General features: G+C 46.0%; 2 protein-coding genes across 3 annotated transcripts in view; one reads left to right on the forward strand and one right to left on the reverse strand.

The window, feature by feature from the left end:
• The window catches only part of RAB19 (RAB19, member RAS oncogene family), an 18,027-nt gene extending 6,982 nt beyond the window's left edge, over positions 1–11,045 (reverse strand). Inside the window, exons 1-6 of the mRNA XM_032401158.1 lie at positions 10,960–11,045; positions 7,839–8,017; positions 6,874–7,025; positions 6,526–6,675; positions 4,183–4,407; positions 1,487–1,670 (exon numbers count right to left, since the gene is read on the reverse strand). Of these exons, the coding sequence (XP_032257049.1) occupies positions 1,487–1,670; positions 4,183–4,383 (385 nt within the window). The 5' untranslated portion in view covers positions 4,384–4,407; positions 6,526–6,675; positions 6,874–7,025; positions 7,839–8,017; positions 10,960–11,045. The remainder of the gene's footprint in view (positions 1–1,486; positions 1,671–4,182; positions 4,408–6,525; positions 6,676–6,873; positions 7,026–7,838; positions 8,018–10,959) is intronic.
• Positions 11,046–11,159: 114 nt separating this feature from the next.
• SLC37A3 (solute carrier family 37 member 3) overlaps positions 11,160–20,171 on the forward strand; it is a 47,644-nt gene continuing 38,632 nt past the window's right edge. Inside the window, exon 1 of one of the 2 annotated variants that reach the window (XM_032401459.1) lies at positions 11,160–11,270. The gene's annotated coding sequence lies outside the window, so the exon portion shown is untranslated. Of the gene's footprint in view, positions 11,271–17,721; positions 18,655–20,171 lie in introns of those variants that run through there. The other variant, XM_032401458.1, reaches the window with a different exon arrangement.

The following is a 20,171-nucleotide window of genomic DNA, read 5'->3' on the forward strand; positions in this document are numbered from 1 at the left end:
GGGGGGGGGGGGGGGGGGGGGGGGGGGGGGGGGGGGGGTGGGAAGGGTGGGAGTTGGGGAGGGGGAGAAGCAGGCTGGCTCCACTGTGTCTCCTGCTCTGGCTGGGGCTTGATGGCTGGCTTTTCCTAGGTCCTGGGAACTTGCACCCTCCCCTCTAAGCCCTGAATTATTTGGAACATAGATGAGACAGTTTCTCAAACAAACTTCCTAGAACACATCCTACGGTCTATTAAACACTTACGTGGTGCCAGGCACTGCTAAGCAATTTATATACAGTATCTCATTAGAGTTTTACCGCAACCCATTAAGTATTAGTCACATCTTATAGATCAGGAACAAGGCTCAGAGGATGACTGGCCACAGAGCTAGGACATGCTTGTCAGAGGATGAATCAGCCATTAAACACGGTGTGTTTAGCTCTTTCTCAATCTCACAGCTAGCTGTCTAGACTTGTTCTGTGTAAACTTCCATTTGCCTATGAATCTCCTTAGGATCCTCTTAAAATGAAGATTCTGATTCAGGAAGTGTGGGATGTGGCCTAAGATCTTGCACTTTTCAGGGCGCCTGGGTGGCTCAGTTGGTTGGGCGACTGCCTCCGGCTCAGGTCATGATCCTGGAGTCCCTGGATCAAGTCCCGCATCGGGCTCCCTGCTCGGCAGGGAGTCTGCTTCTCCCTCTGACCCTCCCCCCTCTCATGTGCTCTCTCTCTCTCATTCTCTCTGTCTCAAATAAATAAATAAAATCTTAAAAAAAAAAAAAAAAAAAGATCTTGCACTTTTCACAAACTCTGGCTGGTAACTGCTAGCCCACAGACCGCACTTTGAGGAGCAAGGGCCTAAACATCTTGCCAAAATGAAACAGCCACTTAGTTAATAGTCATGTTCATAGGAGGAAGGAAAAGGCAGCTCTGTTTGCACAACTCAAACTACTGAGAAGGGATGGAAATATACACCTTCTGAATATGCAGTAGGACCGCTCACGTTAACCGGCCGTTTCCTTTGCGCAGTTGAAGTTGCTGTTCATTTTGATGGTGGTTTGTCGTTAAGATTTGCTTAGGATCCTAGCAGTTGTAACGGAGTCATTCATGGGTGCGGTCCCAGGCCTGTGAGTGGCTCCCTTGGGGATTTGGAGCCGTTTGATATTGTGAACCTCAGCCTCCAGGGGATTTCCTGTGTGGTCTACACACCTTTGCATCAAATCAGTTGGGGTATGATGCCTTCATCGAGTAGCCCGGGCCCCATCCCAGGTGTCTGGGACCAGACACTCTAAGGTGGGGCCTTGGAAACCGTATTATTAACAAGTTCACACCCCACCACCCACATTCTCAAGTGAATCTGGTGGGAGTTTGGGGGCCACTTTGTGAGGTCCCGTCCACCACCTGCACTTTTATGATTTCACATTCCCTTGCCATCAGAAACACACAAAAACCTGAGCATCCGCAGAGGGGCCCAGGAAAGAAAAGCCAAATGCTTTGAAAACGCCATACCAATCAGCATAATGACCAAGTTCGCCGCTCCGTATTTTTCTATCTCGTGGATCCAGTGAGGAACAGACTCGAAGGTGGACCGTCGGGTGAGGTCGTAGGCAATGATGGCGGCGTGGGCACTGCGGTAGTAGCTCTGAGTGATGGTCCGGAACCGCTCCTGGCCCGCCGTGTCCCACACTTGCATCTGGAAGAGGGCAGGAAAGGGGGTCTGCATCAGGAGTTCCCGCGCCTGATGGGAGCTTGCTCACCTACTTCGTCTGAAAAAGGCAGTTTCCTGGGTCTCACTTGGAGATATTCAGTAGGTCGGGAGTGGGGCCCAGGGATCCGTGTTTCCTTTTGCTCCTCAGGGTGATTTGGATGTGCTTTCAGGTTTGGGAGCCACCACCTAAGGGACACTTTAGTCGGAGAGGTGGACCCAATGTCATGGGTCTGGTGTTCTTGACCTTTTTACCTCCATCATCCCTTTGTCTAGATTTCGGGGTTAACCTTTGGAACCTGCTCGTTGATCCCACTCAAGGTGATAACACTGGCTGAACCGTTCTGATTTTAAAGGACCACTCAGCTGTGTCTGTTTAGGAGTGTCCTTATGATAATACCTTCTCAGTGACCATCCCACGCCGGGGCACCTGATTATACACCCTCCCACTGTGTCTGAGGGTACCCGTTTGTTCACTCTCTCACACTATTTATAAAATATACTAATTAATTAATTAATTATTTCATTAAGTAAACTCGGCACCCAATGTGGGGCTTGTACTCATGACCCTGAGATCAAGAGTCGCATGCTCTACCGACTGAGCCAGCCAAGAGCCCCTAAAGAAAGATGCAAACGTACCCCAAACTAGAGAGAATAAAGCAAGGAACCCTCATATAGCCAATATCCAGACTCAGTAATTATCAAGATTTCACCACTCTTGCTTCATCTAGCCCCTTCTGTTGATTTCTTTGAGGTGTTATTTTATTTATTTTTTATTAAAGAAATTTATTTATTTATTGACAGAGACACACCAAGAGGGAACACAAGCAGGGGGAGTGGGAGAGGGAGAAGCAGGCTTCCCGCTGAGCAGGGAGCCCGATGCGGGGCTCGATCCCAGGACCCTGAGATCATGACCTGAGCCGAAGGCAGACACTCAACCACTGAGCCACCCAGGCGCCCCTGAGGTGTTACTGACCTGGGTGAATCCCAGACGTCATGTCATTTCATTTGTGTCAAAAGTAGACGTTTTCATACAGAAGCACAATGCCCTAATCACTGCTAATCAGCTTCTCACTAACTCCTTGGTATCATCTAATATGTTAAAATTCTCTTGATTGTCTCCAAAATGTCTTTTTACTGTTGTTTTTATTTAATAAAGATCCCAAGCTTTACATGCTTTACATTTTCACCAACACTTTCACCAACATTTTCTGATCTTTTCTAACCAAATGGGTAAAAGTCTCTCACTGTTATTTGAATTTGCACTTTTATTTTTATTTTTTAAATTTTATTATGTTATGTTAATCACCATACATTAATTACATCATTAGTTTTTGATTCAAATTTGCACTTTTAAAATCATGAGTGAGGATGGGCACCTTTATATCTTGACATGAATTTCTGAGCTAGTTCTTATCGAATTTATGAAATAGCAATTGTGTCCAATCTGTGGATTGCCTACTTTTTGTATTCGGTTGTTAGTCTTTTTCTTAGATATTTATTGGGGCTCCTTTCATGTTAAAGAAATTAGCCTTTTGTCAGTTCCATATTTGCAAGTATTTCTTTACAGTTTGTCATTCATCTTTTGACTTTGTTTATGGTATTTTTGTGGATGTAGAAATTTGACCTTTATATCATTATATAGAGATATATAAACTTGGCCTTTAGGTAGTTATGATTGAGCGATCTTTTCCTTTATGGCTTCTGGGTTCTTGTCTTAAAAGGCTTATTTCCCGGGGCGCCTGGGTGGCTCAGTCAGTTAAGCGTCTGATTTCGGCTTGGGTCATGATCTCGGGGTCCTGGGATCAGCTTTGCGTTGGGCTCTGCGCTCAGCAGGGAGTCTGCCTGTCCCTCTCCCTCTCTCTCTGCTTCCTCATACCCCTCTCCCCCGCTTTGCTCTCTCTCTCTTTCAAATAAATACATAAAATCTTAAAAAAAAAAAAAGACTGCTGGTGCCTCGGTGGCTCAGTCAGTTAAGCATCTGCCTTTGGCTCAGGTCATGATCTCAGGGTCCTGGGATCGAGTCCTGCATCAGGCTCCCTGCTCGCGGGTAGTCGGCTTCTCCCTCTGCCCCTCCTCCCACTCGTTCTCTCAATCTTTCTCTCAAATAAATAAAATCTTAAAAAAAAAAAAAGGCTGATTTCCCCATCCCACCATGATAAAAATAAATATTTCAATGGTCTTTTTTTCTGGTATTCCTATGATTTCATGTTTTATATTTAAATCTTTTATTCCTCAGGCATGTGTTGCGGTGTTAAGAACTCTACCTAAGGGGCACCTGGGTGGCTCAGTCAGTTGGGCATTTGCCTTCGACTCAGGTCATGATCCCAGGGTCCTGGGATGGAGCCCCACGTTGGCTCCTTGCTCAGTAGGGATCTGCTTCTCCCTCTACCCCTCCCCCCTGCTGATGCTCTCTCTCTCTCTCAAATAAATAAAATCTTAAAAAAAAAGAAAAGAACTCTAGCTAAGAGAGGAGGAGCCAACCCCGTGCCTTTCTGACCTTCACTTTCTTGCCATCGATCTCAAGGGAGCGCACAGTGAAGTCCACCCCAATCGTGTTCTGCTGTGTCTCTGTGTAGACCCCAGATTTGAAATGCTGTACCACACACGTCTTCCCCACATTGGAATCCCCAATGAGGATAATCTTGAACAAATAGTCAAAATTCTCATCTGCTGCCCTGGATGAGCTGGAGAATTGCATGGCTCCTTGCCACCTAGAATGGACCTAGGAAGAAAAGAAGGAATCCAGCATCTTTTTAGTGAACTAGACACTGTTCCATCAGGCACCAGGCACTGTTCTAGGCACTCGGGATGTAGGACAGGACAAGAGAAAGGGAGGTTGTTCATTCATAGCACTCGCATTCTTGTGGGAGAAGGATATTAATTCCTGGTCAGGTACAAGGGAGCTGTCCCCACATGCCCACACCTAGTCTCCATGGGTTGGCATTGCTTTCTTTTTTTTTTATTTTTTTATTTTTTTAAAGATTTTATTTATTTATTTGACAGAGAGAGACACAGCGAGAGAGGGAACACAAGCAGGGGGAGTGGGAGAGGGAGAAGCAGGCTTCCCGCTGAGCAGGGAGCCCGATGTGGGGCTCGATCCCAGGACCCTGGGATCATGACCTGAGCTGAAGGCAGACGCTTAACGACTGAGCCACCCAGGCGCCCCTGGCATTGCTTTAAAATGAAGAGGTTTAACTGCCATTCTCTGTGGGGGCCAGCACACAAGCGACACTCTCAGATGACAACATTGACTGAAATCTTAGTCACTGAGGCGAGGAAGTACCCCATGCTCTGTCAAGCGCCCAGAGCAGGAGGATGGCAGGGGAGATGCCTACGGGAGGGTCCCACTGCCATTCATCAGCTGGAGAACACTCCTCGCTGTCATCCTAGCTTCGCTTCTCATGGGGAGGAAAACTCCCAACTACAGAAGACAGACCGTCCAGGCAACCAGCAACAAGGACCGGCAAGATTTGACACACAAGTCAGTTTGGGGAAGAGAGACATGGCCTTTTTCTTCTGGTTTTCTTGACCAGGAAATTACGATTTTGAGAATATTCAAGATGAAAACTATGTGGAGCACCTGGCTGGCTCAGTTGGTAGAGCACATGATTCTTGATCTCAGGGTTGTGAGTTCAAGCCCCATGTTGGGTGTAGAAATCACTTAAAAATAAACTTCAAAAAAAAAAAACAAACCCCAAATGAAAACTATGGTTTTCAAGTGTTTATGGCATATTTTACTCTGGGCTGAGAAATAACTTAAAGTTTCTAATGACAGTGTTTCCCAAACTGATTATGTCACAACTATCTGAAAGAGATACTTAGAAAGATATATTGCTAGAGCCCATTCGAGATCTGCCAAATATATTTAAAGACACACACACACACACACACACACACACACACAGGCACACACTTCCCAGGTGATTCTGATGACCATCCAGGTTTGGGGGGCACTGATCAACAGAATCACTCACCTGAAACTATTCCCACCTCAGCATTTCTGCCTCAATATCTACCTGTACTTTGATATCTTTGATCACAGGGAACTTACTACCTCCTGCAAGAATCCACTTGGCATGTCCAACTCTAACTTACATGGGTTGAACTCTATCTCCATGGGGTTTCCATCTGTTGCCCCTCGGGCTGTGCCAGGACTTGGCAGATTCCGATTCCACATGACAGCCCATCAGAAATCTGAGGCAGCAAACATATCCCCTCAAGGCAAATATCCCTGGGCCTTTCAACCGTTCTTCACATGATGTTGTGTTGGGTCTCCTCATCCAATGTTTCATAAAAATACATGAAAACTTATCCCATTGGATGATTAACTTTGACATGCTTCACGTTGCTCCTGCCTTATGACACCCTCCTCCATTTCTTCCAGTTTTATTTTTTGGTTTTCTCTAAAGTCAGAAAAGGACAGGTCTGAATCATCACACAAATAAGAAAGCGCACAGACTCATAATCTGTACATGAAAACCCTGAGCTTTAAACAGATGAAGAAGGCTCCCATTCCTCTCTTGGACGCCTCTGAAAACCACCTCTGGCAAATGATGCAGCAGACAAAAGACCCAATGAAACCACTTTTTTCCTTCTGGCTTTTCAAATAAAGAAGGCCATTCCACTTCCGGTGTCATATCACTACCTTGAGCAGGGAGGGACCTTACTTCCACCTTCCCCCTGCCCCAAGCAAGTCCTCCGGGTTTGTTTCCACAAAAGCCCTCTTTACCTTAGCCGGCGCCCCCTGCAAGGAGAAATGAGCAGTGCCCACCCGCCGGTGCCGGATGCCCTCCACCCCGCATCCTGTAGCCTTCACCTTCCTGGTTCACCTGTTGCTTACCTGGCTCGCTCTCCCACCTCTGCTGGCAGGTAATGTTTACTTTATTCTCCTAGTTTTCCTTCCCGGCCCTCCGCGCCTTTCTTCCTCCCGCCGGGCCTGGCCGGAGTGGTGGGAGCTGGTGTTCGGTCCCCAGGTGTCGGGCTTGGCGACCTGAGAAAGTGAAAGGAAAGCGCGAGCCCTCCCACCGCCCTGGCCTCAGCTGCCGTTGGGTACAAAGCGCAGGGCGAGCCGCTGGCCAGTGCTCCCCACGCAGTCAGCTTGCCCTCCCGACATTCGGCACCTAGCAGAGCCAGACGACAAGGACTAGCCCTTAACTATTCAGCCACCCTGTTCCTTCCTTCTCCTCACCTTCTCTTTTGCAGTCCTTGCGTCCCGGTTTTTCCTGGGGTCCCTTGTTTGGCTGGGGTGGGGGGCGGCTAGTTGAGGGGGAGCAAGGTCAAGGAGAATACAGATCCAGGTCTTGAGTCATTTGGCTGTTTTGTGGACTTGAATAACTCTTTCTGAGGAGCCACGGAGAGAAAGGAGGCGACCCAAAGAGAAGATTAAAAAACAAAAACAAAAAGAAGAACAAAACAACTCTGAACTTTCATGGGAAGAAAGAGCTAAAAAACATTTGTTTTCCTTCCTCAAAAAATCTACCACAGAATGAAGGTTGATTTCTAGGTCTGAGAAAACCCAGAATTTACCAGTCTCCTACTGGCAGTAAAAGCATAAAACTTAAGTTTTTCCCTCACCGAGTCTGGAAGAGTCACCGCTTATCATATCTTAGGGACTAGATTTTCTCCATAATGTAGAATGTAAGGTGTAGGCAGTTAAGCTACCATGTGCAAAATGGAAACATCAGATTGATAAAATATTTAAATTGGTATAGTGTTTTCAAACTGTGGGCTGAGACCTATTAGTGAGTCATGAAATCCATTTTTTTTGTGGGTGGCAACCAGCATTTTTTTTTTTTTTTTAAAGAAGGCTCCATGCCCAACATGGGCCTTTAATTCACGACCCAAGACTGAGAGTCATTGTGCTCTGCCGACTGAGCCAGCCAGGTGTCCTGCAACCAGCATTTTTACAGAAGAAACTGGGACAGAATTTCAGAATGTATCTCATGCGGTAAGGCTAAGTACTGTTTCGTACCCTGTTTGGGTCAGTTGTGTCCATGCATGGATGTACCCAGGTGATGTAAAATGTATCTCTTACTGTGGGTTGAGGTCTAAAAAGATCGAGAAGCACTGAAATAGAGGAGGGTTTATTCACTTTCCAAGAGCATTTCTTTCTGTAATTCCTTCAGAAAACCTGTAAGTTATAATTTCTCTTACCCCATATTCCATTTACGCATCACTTTTCAGGAACCTCTCTTGAGTCATAAACCCGGTGCTGGCAGGTAGAGCAAGAAAACAAAGGCACTGCCGAGTGCAGCTGGGGCACGTTGTCACTTGGGGAGTCACAGGCAGACGTCTGTGCACTGAAAATGACATATAGTTCAAGATCCAGCACCCTGTATGGGCGGGAGGCAGGAAATAAAACCTGTTAGATGTGCATGTCGGTGAGGCTAGGTGTCAAAATGGTTTCTTCTTCTGGTAATGGTTACTGGGGAAGAAAAAAAAAGTCAGCTGACTCAGCCCCAGTACTTGGAGAACATCTAGAAGTAGAAATCAAACAGTAAAATGTCTAGGGCGCCTGGGAGGTTCAGTTGGTTAAGCGTCTGCCTTTGGCTCAGGTCATGATCTCAGGGTCCTGAGATCGAGCCCTGCGGGCAGGTTCCCTGCTCAGCGGGGAGCCTGCTTCTCCCTCTGTCCTCCCCCCTCCATGTTCTCTCTCTCTCTCTCCCTCGCAAATAAATAAATAAAACCTTAAAAAAAATAATCAAATAGTAAAATGCCTAGATGGTTATGGAAGTTAAGGAGAGAGAGAGATTCCGTCTCCCCCATTCTGACTTTCTCCACCAGACCCTTTCTGCCAACATGACTATGAGCGCAGAGAGTGTGGTGTGGGCTTCTTGGCCTGGGTGGTAGTGACGCAGGTTATATACTTATTTTATTTTATTTATTTATTTTTTTAAAGATTTTATTTATTTATTTGAGAGAGAGTGAGCTAGAGAGAGAGAGCACAAACCAGGGGAGGGCAGAGGGAGAGGGAGGAGCAGACTCCCCACTGAGCAAGGAGACCCTGGGATCATGACCTGAGCTGAAGGCAGACACTTAACTGATTGAGCCACCCAGGCGCCCTATACTTATTTTATTCCTCTCCACACATGCATACATAGACATATGTACATGCACACACATATGTTTCACAATATGTACACTTTACCATTTTAGCTTTTTTTTTTTTTTTTGAGAGAGAGAGAGAGAGAGAGTGAGAGCCGGGGTGGGGAGGGGCAGAGGGAAAGGGAGAGAATCTTAAGCAGACTCTGTGCTGAGTGTGAGACCCAACAAAGCGCTCGATCTCACGACCCTGAGATCACGACCTGAGCTGAAATCAAGAGTTGGATGCTTAACCGACTGAGCCACCCAGGTGCCTCCATTTTAGCCATTTTTAAGGATTCTGTTCAATGGCATTAAACATATTCACATTGTTGTGCAACCATCCCTACTATCCATCTCCAGAACTTTTGCATCATCCCCAACTGAAACTCTACCCATTAAATAATAACTCCCATTTCTACTAACTATGATCCTACTTTCTCTCCCTATGATTTTGATTACTCTAGGTACTTCATGTAAATGGAATCATACATATCTGTCCTTTTGTGACTGGCTTATTTCATTTAGCATAATGCTCTCCAGGTTCATCTATGTTGTAGCGTGTGTCAGAATTTCATTCTTTTTAAAGGCTGAATAATATTCCATATATGCATGTGTAGGGATTTTATTAAGTAATCTCTACACCTAACATGGGGCTCAAACTCACCACCCCAAGATCAAGAGTTGCATACTTCACCAACTGAGCCAGCCAGGAACCCCTCCACATTTTTTAAAAGAAAAGTGAACCATTTGGCTGATTTGGTTTTGCTCACCCTGACATCACATGGCAAATACAAATTGAAAATAAGAGGCTTAATTCTCCCTTAGAAATAAGGGAAGGGAAGGGAGGGGCGCCTGGGTGGCTCAGTTGTTATGCGTCTGCCTTCGGCTCAGGTCATGATCCCAGGGTCTTGCGATCGAGCCCCACATCGGGAAGCCTGCTTCTCCTTTCCCACTCCCCCCTGCTTGTGTTCCCTCTCTCACTGTGTCTCTCTCTGTCAAATAAATAAATAAGTCTTTAAAAAAAAAAAAGAAAGAAGGGAAGAGAGAAACTAAAGAACTTCCACCTCCACCCTGCCCTTTTCTTTCTTTGTCTTTCAAAATTTCTTTCTTTGTCCCTTTCAAATAGATGAATAGCTTCGTAATGGCTAAATAACCTCTTGCCAGTCTCCTATCAGGAACCTTTCCAGGACCCGGGAGCCAGCTTTTGAAATAAACATCCGGGGAGTGCTCCAGGCCCCTAGTTCCCAAGCCTAACATCTGTGGGCGCCTTGCTCCAACTTGCAACACTATCTCTTGTCCTAAAGATATGAGAAGTTTGTTTCTCCTTTGAATAAGCCAACATAGGCAGTCTCCCCAATTACCATGATAAAGTTAGGACCAACTATATGTGACAAAATGTCCTGTCAAGTCTTCTCGTTTGAGGACTGGTGATTGTTTATCCTGAGAACATGCATGTAAGGGGTTGTATATGCTTGGCTGTATATGCGGGAGATTCCTTTCTGGCTTTTTGCAATCTGTTAGTTCATTGTTCATAATGAGCATCACACTCTGGTTTAATGCTTATCCAGTAGTAAATCTGTTTTCTTTTTAAAGATTTTATTTATTTGACAGAGACACAGCGAGAGAGGGAACACAAGCAGGGAGAGCGGGAGAGGGAGAAGCAGGCTTCCCACAGCAGGGAGCCAATGCGGGGCTCGATCCCAGGACCCAGGGACCATGACCTGAGCCGAAACAGATGCCCAACGACTGAGCCACCCAGGCGCCCAGTAAATCTGTTTTCTTTCTCTGCTCTCTTCGTGGAGAGGTTTTCTCGGTTAGGAGATTTCTTTTTAAAGTTGTATTTCCCCAACAGTTGAAAGAGAGCCCAGGAGGGCAGCAGATTTTACTTGCAAGTCCTGTGTCCTAAGACCTTTAAATTTTTCGAGAGGCTGTCAGGATCTTAACATTCATCTGTTTGACTGGGTGGGGGGGTGGAGCGCAGAACGGTGAATGATAGCGGCAGATTACTGGCCGCCTGCAGGGGCCACTGCATTTAATTAATTTAAACAAAAATCTAAATCTTATGCCCTTATGGCTGGCTACTCAGTAGCAAACTTAGTAGCGTTTTACTTTTAATAAAAAGAAAGAGCAGAGTAAAGCTTTTCTGAAAAAAGATGACCTAGATAGCACTTCTCCCCAGATTATATCTTACCTCTCTCTCACTGCCTTTTTCCAGTTTACATTCCTGGCCATCGTCCCCTCCCCCAGCCCAGCAGCCAGGTTCACCGAGGCCTCCATCCTCCTCCTCCCTCCGCCTCCCCCGCCACCCTGGCGGCCTGCGGGTGCAGCCGCGGTCGGACTACAACTCCCAGCATGCCTCGGGGAAGGGCGGGTCACGTGAGCGTCCGGAAACCCTGGCCGCCGAGCCGCGGGTGAGGTGGCGGCACGGGCGAGGGGCTGCGGGCAGCGGAGCGGAGCGAGCGGGGCGGTGGGCCGCAGCACGGCCACGACGGCGGGTCTCGGGTGCGCTAGCCGCGGCGCGTGGGGTCCGACCGAGAAGGGGCCGGAGCCCGGTTTGGGGTGAGGTGTGGGGGCGCCGCCCGCGAGGGCGGTCCGCGGGGGCTTCCACGGGACGGGAGAGCGACGACGCGGAGATGCGGCGGGTGGCGGCCGGTGGGTGTGGCGCCGTGGGCTGGAGGGAGCGGCCGGCGCTCCCCTCCGCCCCGGGTCCGGCTCCTCGGTGCCCAGTGTGCGGAGCCGGGCGGGGCCGGCGAGGACCGCAGCGGCAGGAGAGCGGGAGGATCGCCGAGGGCCCTGGGGAAGAGTCGGGGCCGGGCCGCGCCACGAGGGCTCTTGTCCAGGAGCGGGGCTGTCGTTCGGACCCGGTGAGGGGGCGCTTTTCAGGTAGGGTGCGAAGGAAGGCTTTTGGAAAAGGTGATGCGCTGAGGCCGGAGGGGTTAGAGGCGTCTTAATGGAAAACTGAGTTTTGTGTTCTGGCAACTGCTGTGGCCTCAGTCAAGGAATTTAGTCAAATTGCTTATTCGTCATTCCCTCGGTATTCTTATTTGCAGAATGTGGTCTGTTTATTCTCACTTTTGGCAGGGGATAATGGGAATGTGTCCGCAGGGTTTTGGTGTTTCCTGAAATGTAAGATTGTAGGTGATCTCATAGTAACTTATTACTGAATGTTTATAGGGAGAAGAGTATGTTTCGTCCAGGGTGAACGAAATCTGAATCTTAATTGCCACCTTTCTTCAGTGTCTTGGTGCTGAATTCTTTGCCATTTGTTGGATGCTTACTGTGTGCCAGGCTCTATACTAGGAACTCTCTAAAATTATCTCAAAATTAATTCTTAAATAAGGGAATTGAGGCTCCGAGACTTTAAGTGGAGGGTCTGTGGTTACCACTCTAACTTTAATGCCTCTGTGGGCCACACGTGGCTTCACCTAGTGTCGTTCTTCCGTTAACCTTTTTTTTTTTTTTAAAGATTTTATTGATTTATTTGAGAGAGCACGCGCAAGAGCATGAGCAGGGGGAGGTGCAGAGGGATGGGGAGAAACAGACACCCTGCTGAGCAGGGGGCCAGATGCAGGGCTCCATCCCAGGACCCTGGGATCATGACCTGAGCTGAAGGCAGATGCTTAACCCACTGAGCCACCCAGATTTTTTTTTTTTTTAAAGTACAATCTATCCCCCAGTGTGGGGCTTAAACCCAGACCCCAAGATCAAGGGTGGCATGCTCCACCTACTGAACCAGCCAAGTGCCCCGAGAGGGAAAGATTTGTATCTTGAAACCTCCTTGTCTTTGGAATATGTTTAAAATAGGTAGGAAGAATGTAGTTTTAGGAACCCTGGAATAAGACAGGATAATTTTACAGGTAAGTGCTAAGTACTTTACATCTCTGGTAATGCAACAATTTAAGAAGAGAGAAAAATTACAGAAGACTTCAGTTTTGAGTAGAAGGGTTCAGGTAGTACAAGTAAACGGCATCAAATGAGATAATGTGGGATGAAAAGGATATTTGCATAAGTGTCAAGCATTGAGGTGCTAAATTACAACATACACTATACTGTCAAAATAACTCAACTCAACTATGCATTTAATACTCTTCCAGCTGCCTTTTTATATTTCAGTACACATAATCTTTTTACTTTGCAAATGTAAAAACTGAAGTCTGACAAGTGAAGTCATTGCCCATTTAATGTCCTACTCCTTGAGTAATTGTAGTTACACTATTACTAGTAAGGTGTGGGTGTTTTGTTTTGTTTTGTTTTGTTTTCCGTTCTGAATTTATACCTCTAAGCCTCCGGTGAGATATTTCTAATTACTATGTTTTACTCGACTTGGGATATTTTAACCTTTTCTCTTATACGGTATAGTATAGAGAGTAGGGTCAGGTCTGGGTTTGAATGCTTGCTTCATCTGTTAAGAGATATTGCTTTGTAAAATCTGTTTTCCCATCTCTTAAGATGTGAGAACCTAAATGCAGTAGTTCAGGGCAAGTACCTAGCACAGTGCCTGGCACTTTGAAAGTATACGGTGTTGGGGCGCCTGGGTGGCTCAGTCGTTGGGCGTCTGCCTTCGGCTCGGGTCATGATCCTGGGGTCCTGGGATCGAGCCCCACATCGGGCTCCCTGCTCCGTGGGAGGCCTGCTTCTCCTTCTCCCACTCCCCCTGCTTGTGTTCCCTCTCTCACTGTGTCTCTCTCTCTCAAATAAATAAATAAAATCTTTAAAAAAAAAAAAAAAGAAAGTGTACGGTGTTGGTTATGGCCAAAGAACTAATTCATTCACAAAATCTTTACTGATGGTTCTGAATGCTCTGCTAGGTGCTGGAGATAATAGCCATGGGCTTAAGACAGATGAGGCCACTGCTCTTGGGGAGCTTACAGATGAACAATCCACATGTAAACAGTTAAACCAGAGTAATTCGATTGGGAGCAATGCTATGAAGGGAAGAAACAGAGACAGAGATGAAAGAGGTCACTGAGTGCCCCAAGCATTGTAGATAGGGCCGTCAGGGCACACACTGAGGGAGATGACTTGAGGATGAGCCAAGAAGAGGAAAGAGCAAGCCATTTGCAAAGAACCAGGAGAGAAGCATTTCAGCCAGTGGAACAGCAAATGCAAAGGCCAAAAGCAAGAAAGGGCTCAGGGACAAGAAAAGAATTAGGTGTGGGGTGGTTGCCGTGAGAGAGAAAGAGTGGTACTGGCGAGGGTGGGGAGGAAGGTGGGCAAAGAGGAGGAAGGAAACGGGCTAGCTCCTCACTGTGTCATAGTATGGCTGGCTCCATCCTGCCAAAGACTTGGGAACCACACAGATGTCTGGTAGGAGATTGGAATGGGGTAACTCTCTAGGTGTGGATAAGGACAGATCTCTAACTTCTGATAAGTGAAGGAAAGAAAGTGACGCCTGGGTGGCTCAGTTGGTTAAGTGTCTGCCTTTGGCTTGGGTCATGATCCCAGGGTCCTGGGATCCAGCGCTGTTTTGGGCTCCCTGCTCAGTGGGGAGTCTGCTCCCTCTCCCGCTCCCCCTACTTGTGCTTTCTCTCTCTCTCTGTCAAATAAATAAATAAAATCTTGAAAGAAAAAAAAAGAAAAAGGTGCAGAATAGTGCGTGTGATAGGCTCTTTTGTGGAATTGTATGAGGGAGGGGCTCTACCTGGAGTGTATGCACAGGCATAGATTCTGTGAGGATTTAGGAACACAGGGTGATGAAATCACAGAGGGAGACATCACTGTATGTACCCTTTGATGTCTTTTGATTTTTCTGCCTTAGGCATGTATAACCTATTGAAAATCAATAAAACAATAAAAAAAAACAACCCAGTCTCTCAAAAAGCATTGCCTCAGGCAGTCCCCTTCTTCATTCCTAGCCTCCTTTTACCAACCACAGCTGTCACCTCCACGGCTCTCCCCACCTTAACCTTCCTGTTTTACTGTGGAGGACTGGGGTATTCAGGCTTCAAAGGCCATGGCAAAGAGTTTCATTTTTTTTTTTTTTAAGATTTTATTTATTTATTTGAGAGAGAGAGAGTGAGAGAGAGCACAAGAGGGGGGAGCGGGAGAGGGAGAAGCAGACTCCCTGCTGAGCAGGGAGCCCGATGCGGGACTTGATCCCGGGACTCCAGGATCATGACCTGAGCCGAAGGCAGTCGCTTAACCAACTGAGCCACCCAGGCGCCCAAGAGTTTCATATTTTTATCTGAGTCTTGGGAAGCCATCATTGTGATTTGAGCAGAGGAATGAGACCTGATTTATGTTTTAAGATCTATTTCTTGGGGTGCCTGGGTGGCTCAGTCAGTTAAGCATCTGCCTTCGGCGCAGGTCATGATCCCAGAGTCCTGGGATCGAGCCTCACGTCAGGCTCCCTGCTCAGTGGGGAGTGTGCTTCTCCCTCTCCCTCTGCTCCCCTCTGCTCCTGCTCTCTCTCGCTCTCAAATAAATAAAATCTTTTTTTTTTTTTTAAAGATTTTATTTATTTGACAGAGAGAGAGATAGTGAGAGCAGGAACACAAGCAGGGGGAGTGGGAGAGGGAGAAGCAGGCTTCCCGCTGAGCAGGGAGCCCCATACAGGGCTCGATCCCAGGACCCTGGGATCATGACCTGAGCCGGAGGCAGACGCGTAACGACTGAGCCACCCAGGCACCCCTCAAATAAATAAAATCTTTTTTTTTTTTTTTTTAAAGATTTTATTTATTTATTTGAGAGAGAGAGAATGAGAGACAGAGAGCATGAGGAGGAGGGTCAGAGGGAGAAGCAGACTCCCCGCTGAGCAGGGAGCCCGATGTGGGACTCGATCCTGGGACTCCAGGATCATGACCCGAGCCGAAGGCAGTCGCTTAACCAACTGAGCCACCCAGGCGCCCCTCAAATAAATAAAATCTTAAAAAAAAAAAAAAAGGTCTATTTCTGGCTGATGTGTGGAGAATGAGTTCGGGGCAGGGTAGATGTAGAAATAGTGAAAGCCTGCAGAAGGCTGTTGGGGTAGGCTTGGTGGAGATATGGGTGGTTAATCTTGGTGGTGGCAGTGGGGATGGAGAGAGGTGGATAGATTTGGGATGTATTTTGGGAGGTAATTAGAAGTGGGATGGATGTGGAAGCTGAGAGAGAAAAGGAAAAGTGAAGGATAAGTCCTGGTTACCTTGGGCAACTTGGAGGAATGGTGGTATCATTTATGAGGTGGGGAATATTGGGGGAGGAATGGGTCTGGAGGGAGGAAACGAAGAATCTTGCTTCAGATCCATGGCGGCATATCAAGTGGACGGTTGGCTGTACTGTTGGGAGCTCTGGAGGGTCCACATTAGAGCCCTAGTTCTGGGGGGTCATTGGCAGAAAGCCATCGTACCAGGTGAAGGAGAGAGAAGGATGCCGGAACTTTAAAGAGTGAATTGTGAAGTTGTTGTCTTAGAGGTTGAGGAAGCAAAATAATTAGGAAAGTGTAGACATGCTGGGCAGTGTTGCATGTTCTTTGAGGTTTGTGGTTTTGAATCTAAAAAGTGAAATCGGCCTGCTTATGTGATTTTTCTCAGGCAAAACTCAACTCCTTGGGTGCAGGGAAGGACAGAGGCAAGCAAAAAATAAAGGGCCCCCAAGGGAGTTGGTTAGATTCTAAGTTAGTAAAGAAGGAAATGAGGACAAGAGGAGGGTAATGCATAATGGGAAAGTGGTGAGGTGACCAAATTGGGAGCCTTGCTGAGGCAAGATGACCGTTGAGTGGGAAGTGGGAGAGGGAAAGAATGTAGGGTGTTTGCAGTCTAGGTTGGGGAGGTCTTGTAGGTACTGGACCGGGTTTTGCCCACGGAGTGGGTTTTCAGTGTGGGGCAGAGGAAAAGATGGGTGGTGAAGAGGACAGGGGAGGGAGAGTTGAGCCACCTGGCTGTTGCGTTGGGACGGAAGCGGTGGCGGAAGGAAAGTGAGGCAAGGGGCTGTCTGCAGTGAGAGCGGAGTGCTGGGAGGTCAGGAGGTGACAAGACAGTGGGGCAGCGGGCAGTAGAGGTCCCCCCCCCGACGCCAGCCTGAGTTCAGAGAAGCTGGGGTCTTGTGAGGAGGAAGAGTGACCGTGGGAAGAAAGACAGCTTCTCCTTGAGAGACCTCAGAGGGGGCAGGTCATCTGGGGGAAGGCAGGAGTCTGAGGCAAAGAACTCTCAGAGGAGGGTGACCATGTGGAGAAGTTCATTCGCTGCATATCTAGATTTCCAGAGAGCAAGATAAGAAGGTTGTGGGGTGAAGATTGGGTCAGGTGACATGGACATGGGGGGCGAGATGCTTTATGCATGCCATCTCCTTTCCTGCCAGCCTTCCACCCCGTCCACTTTCTAGTCGGTGTCTCCCACGGTGTTCCTAATACACAACAACCTGAAATCTTACTGATGTGGGGTTGGAATGGTCTCTGAATATCTATAGAAAGTGGCAGTTTTGGTATGCTTTATATTCCAAGGCATTGTTTTATAAAGGGGAGATTGTCTTCTATCTGGACATGTTACATGTGAAGCCATCTTTTATGTAACATTGATCACGCAATGTGGAGTGTTCCATCCTGGAAAATACCTTGTATGGGAGATCTTCTAGGACTCAAAAAAGCTTCATTATGAATCAGATGAGTTAATGATTATCAGCTTGTTTTGAAAAGTAGAACATGGCTCAGTGGTTTGGATCCTTTTTGATGGTGAGAATCTTATTTTTATTTTATTTATTTAAAAAATATTTTATTTATTTATTTGACAGAGAGATACATAGCAAGAGAGGGAACACAAGCAGGGGCAGTGGGAGAGGGAGAAGCAGGCCCCCCGTCGGGCAGGGAGCCCGATGTGGGGCTCGATCCCAGAGTCCTGGGATCATGACCTGAGCCAAAGGCAGACGCTTAACGACTGAGCCACCCTGGTGCCCCAAGGATCTTATTTTTAATAAGTTTGGTTTTTAATAGCTAATTCTTGTTCTCATATGATAGTTGTATATTCAGTATCCATTAATTGAGAAAATACTAGATGGTAAGCTACTATGAATTTAGAAATACTTAAATGAATTTTGGTTTTATTAATTTTAACAGCATTTACATACACTTGAAAAATGTTAGGTTTGTTCTGTCTGTATTTAGAGCAGGAAAGAAAATGGTCTTCAGAAAATAGGATGTGCTTGGTGGATTCAGACTTGGCAGAAACTCTCAGCACTTCCCCAGGGTCGCAGAGCTCACAGATGATTAGAAATTACTTCTGTGATGTAGGGAATATACGTGCAAGGCATTATTATTATTATTGTTAATTACTGTAATTACTTAAGACCAGATGCTATAATAGTATTCATTTTAAATGGCATTCTGCCAACAGCAGGTGAATATTTAAAACCATTTTCCCAGTGTACTTACTAAGCCCTTTCTCTGCTATCACTGTAGCTAAGGAAAAAGTGGTTTATTTAGAAATGAAATCCAGATGGTCTCAAACAGCTCGGTAGTCATGTAAAGTTATTAATGTAACTGTACAACCTTGAAATACACAACCATTATTGTCAAAGCAATGTAATCCCAATCTGGTAGAGCGTACATTTTTGGAATTATTATTTTACCTGATAAGTTACTGAACTTCATAAATCATATCCTTTTCTGAAGTACTCAGTACTCTGTTTCGAGGTGTGAATGTGTTCAATTCATAGAGTTACAATTTACATAAAACTCTGAGTTGTTCCACTGGGGTCTCATGTTTAATTTAGGGGATGGAGGTAAATTTAGCAGTGACACTAATAGCTCTCCGGTTTGTAACTTTCTGGAATTACAAAGTTTATTTGTTATATCTTGTAAGTGGAATTTTTTAAAATCCTACTTGGCTCATTATTTTGTGAACATTTTTCAGGCAGAAAGATGAAATGAAATTAGCTACATTCTACCAATGTGGGATTGATTAATCCTGGGCAGGTCAGTGGCTAAAATAATTATCTTAATACCTTACATACATTGTTTATTTTAGTCTCCTAACTCTCAGAACAGATAGGCCATTTTATAGATGACCATCTGTGATTCATAAAGATTGGCTTGTCCAGGGGCACCTGGGTGGCTCAGATGGTTGAGCATCTGCTTTCAGCTCAGGTCATGATCTCGGGGTCCTGGGATCGGGCCCTGCATTGGGCCCCCTGCTCAGCGGGGAGCCTGTTTCTCCCTCTCCCTCTGCCGCTCCCCCTGCTTGTGCTCTCTCTCTCTCTTTCAAATAAATAAAATATTAAAAAAAAAAAAGATTGGCTTGTCCAAGGGCTTATAGCCAGTAAGTGAAACAGCTGTAATGTTTATATAATTTTAACCACCTCAACTTTGTACCTTTTATACAAAAGTTTCAGGAATGGCCTCATGGCGGCTGGTAAGGTTTGGCTACATCCACCAAGCCGTGGCTAGTGGAAACATGAATGTAACAGCAGTTACAAGGAGCACAGCCTTGAAAGCAAAGCCCTGTGACTTGTCAGTTTCAGTATTGGGAGTTCTCGGGTTTGTCTCCTACCTGGACTACTGTAGTATGTAGCATACAGGTCGTTTTGTTAATTTAATTTATTTTTTTCCTAATATGCAGGTAAATTATAGGACTTTTCCAATGCTGTGGATGTTTTCCCTTCTGATTGTAGAAGTAATATATACCTTTATTGTAAAATTTTTAGGAAAGGATATAGAAAATTAAAGTTACCCATAATGCTTCTGCCAGAGAGAACTAGTGCATTCCTTATTTATTTGTAAATATTATGTAAACATAGAGTTGAGTTGATTATAAGTCATGTCTTTTTTTTTTGTAAGAAATCTACGCCCAACGTGGGTCTTGAACTCATGACCCCGAGATCAAGAATCCCATGCTCTCCTGACTGAGCCAGCCAAGTGCCCCATTTTTTACTGTTTTTACGTGACATTTTCTCATGTCATTAAAAAGCTTTAATTCATCATGTCACATGATTATAAAATATTCAGCCATATGGCTCTACCATAATTCATTTAATCATTCCCCCTTTAATTGCATGTTTAGGTTGTTTCTGCAGACGAATAACTGGAGGCATTATGTTTAGATGCTTACTTTGTCAGAGCATGGTGCAGAGTTCAGAGAGGACCAAGGAGCAGTGAAGGGAAGTAGTGGAGATAGACGGATGGGAGTGGCCCTGCCTTTTTCCCCATTTCCTTATGACTGACACAAAGTTCATTTTTTTTTTGTAGTTTTTTTTTTTTTTTAAGATTTTATTTATTTATTTGTCAGAGAGAGAGGAGAGAAAGAACACGGCAGGCAAAGGGAGAAGCAGACTTGCCCCCAAGCAGGGAGCCCGATGTGGGACTCGATCCCAGGATCCTGGGATCATGACCTGAGCCGAAGGCAGACGCTTAACGACTGAGCCACCCAGGCGCCCATTTTTGTAGTTTTTAATTTTATTATGTTATGTTAGACACCATACAATACATCATTAGTT

Source organism: Phoca vitulina, unplaced genomic scaffold, assembly GCF_004348235.1.
Source record: "Phoca vitulina isolate PV1807 unplaced genomic scaffold, GSC_HSeal_1.0 scaffold4, whole genome shotgun sequence".
NCBI classification, from domain to species: Eukaryota; Metazoa; Chordata; class Mammalia; order Carnivora; family Phocidae; genus Phoca; species Phoca vitulina.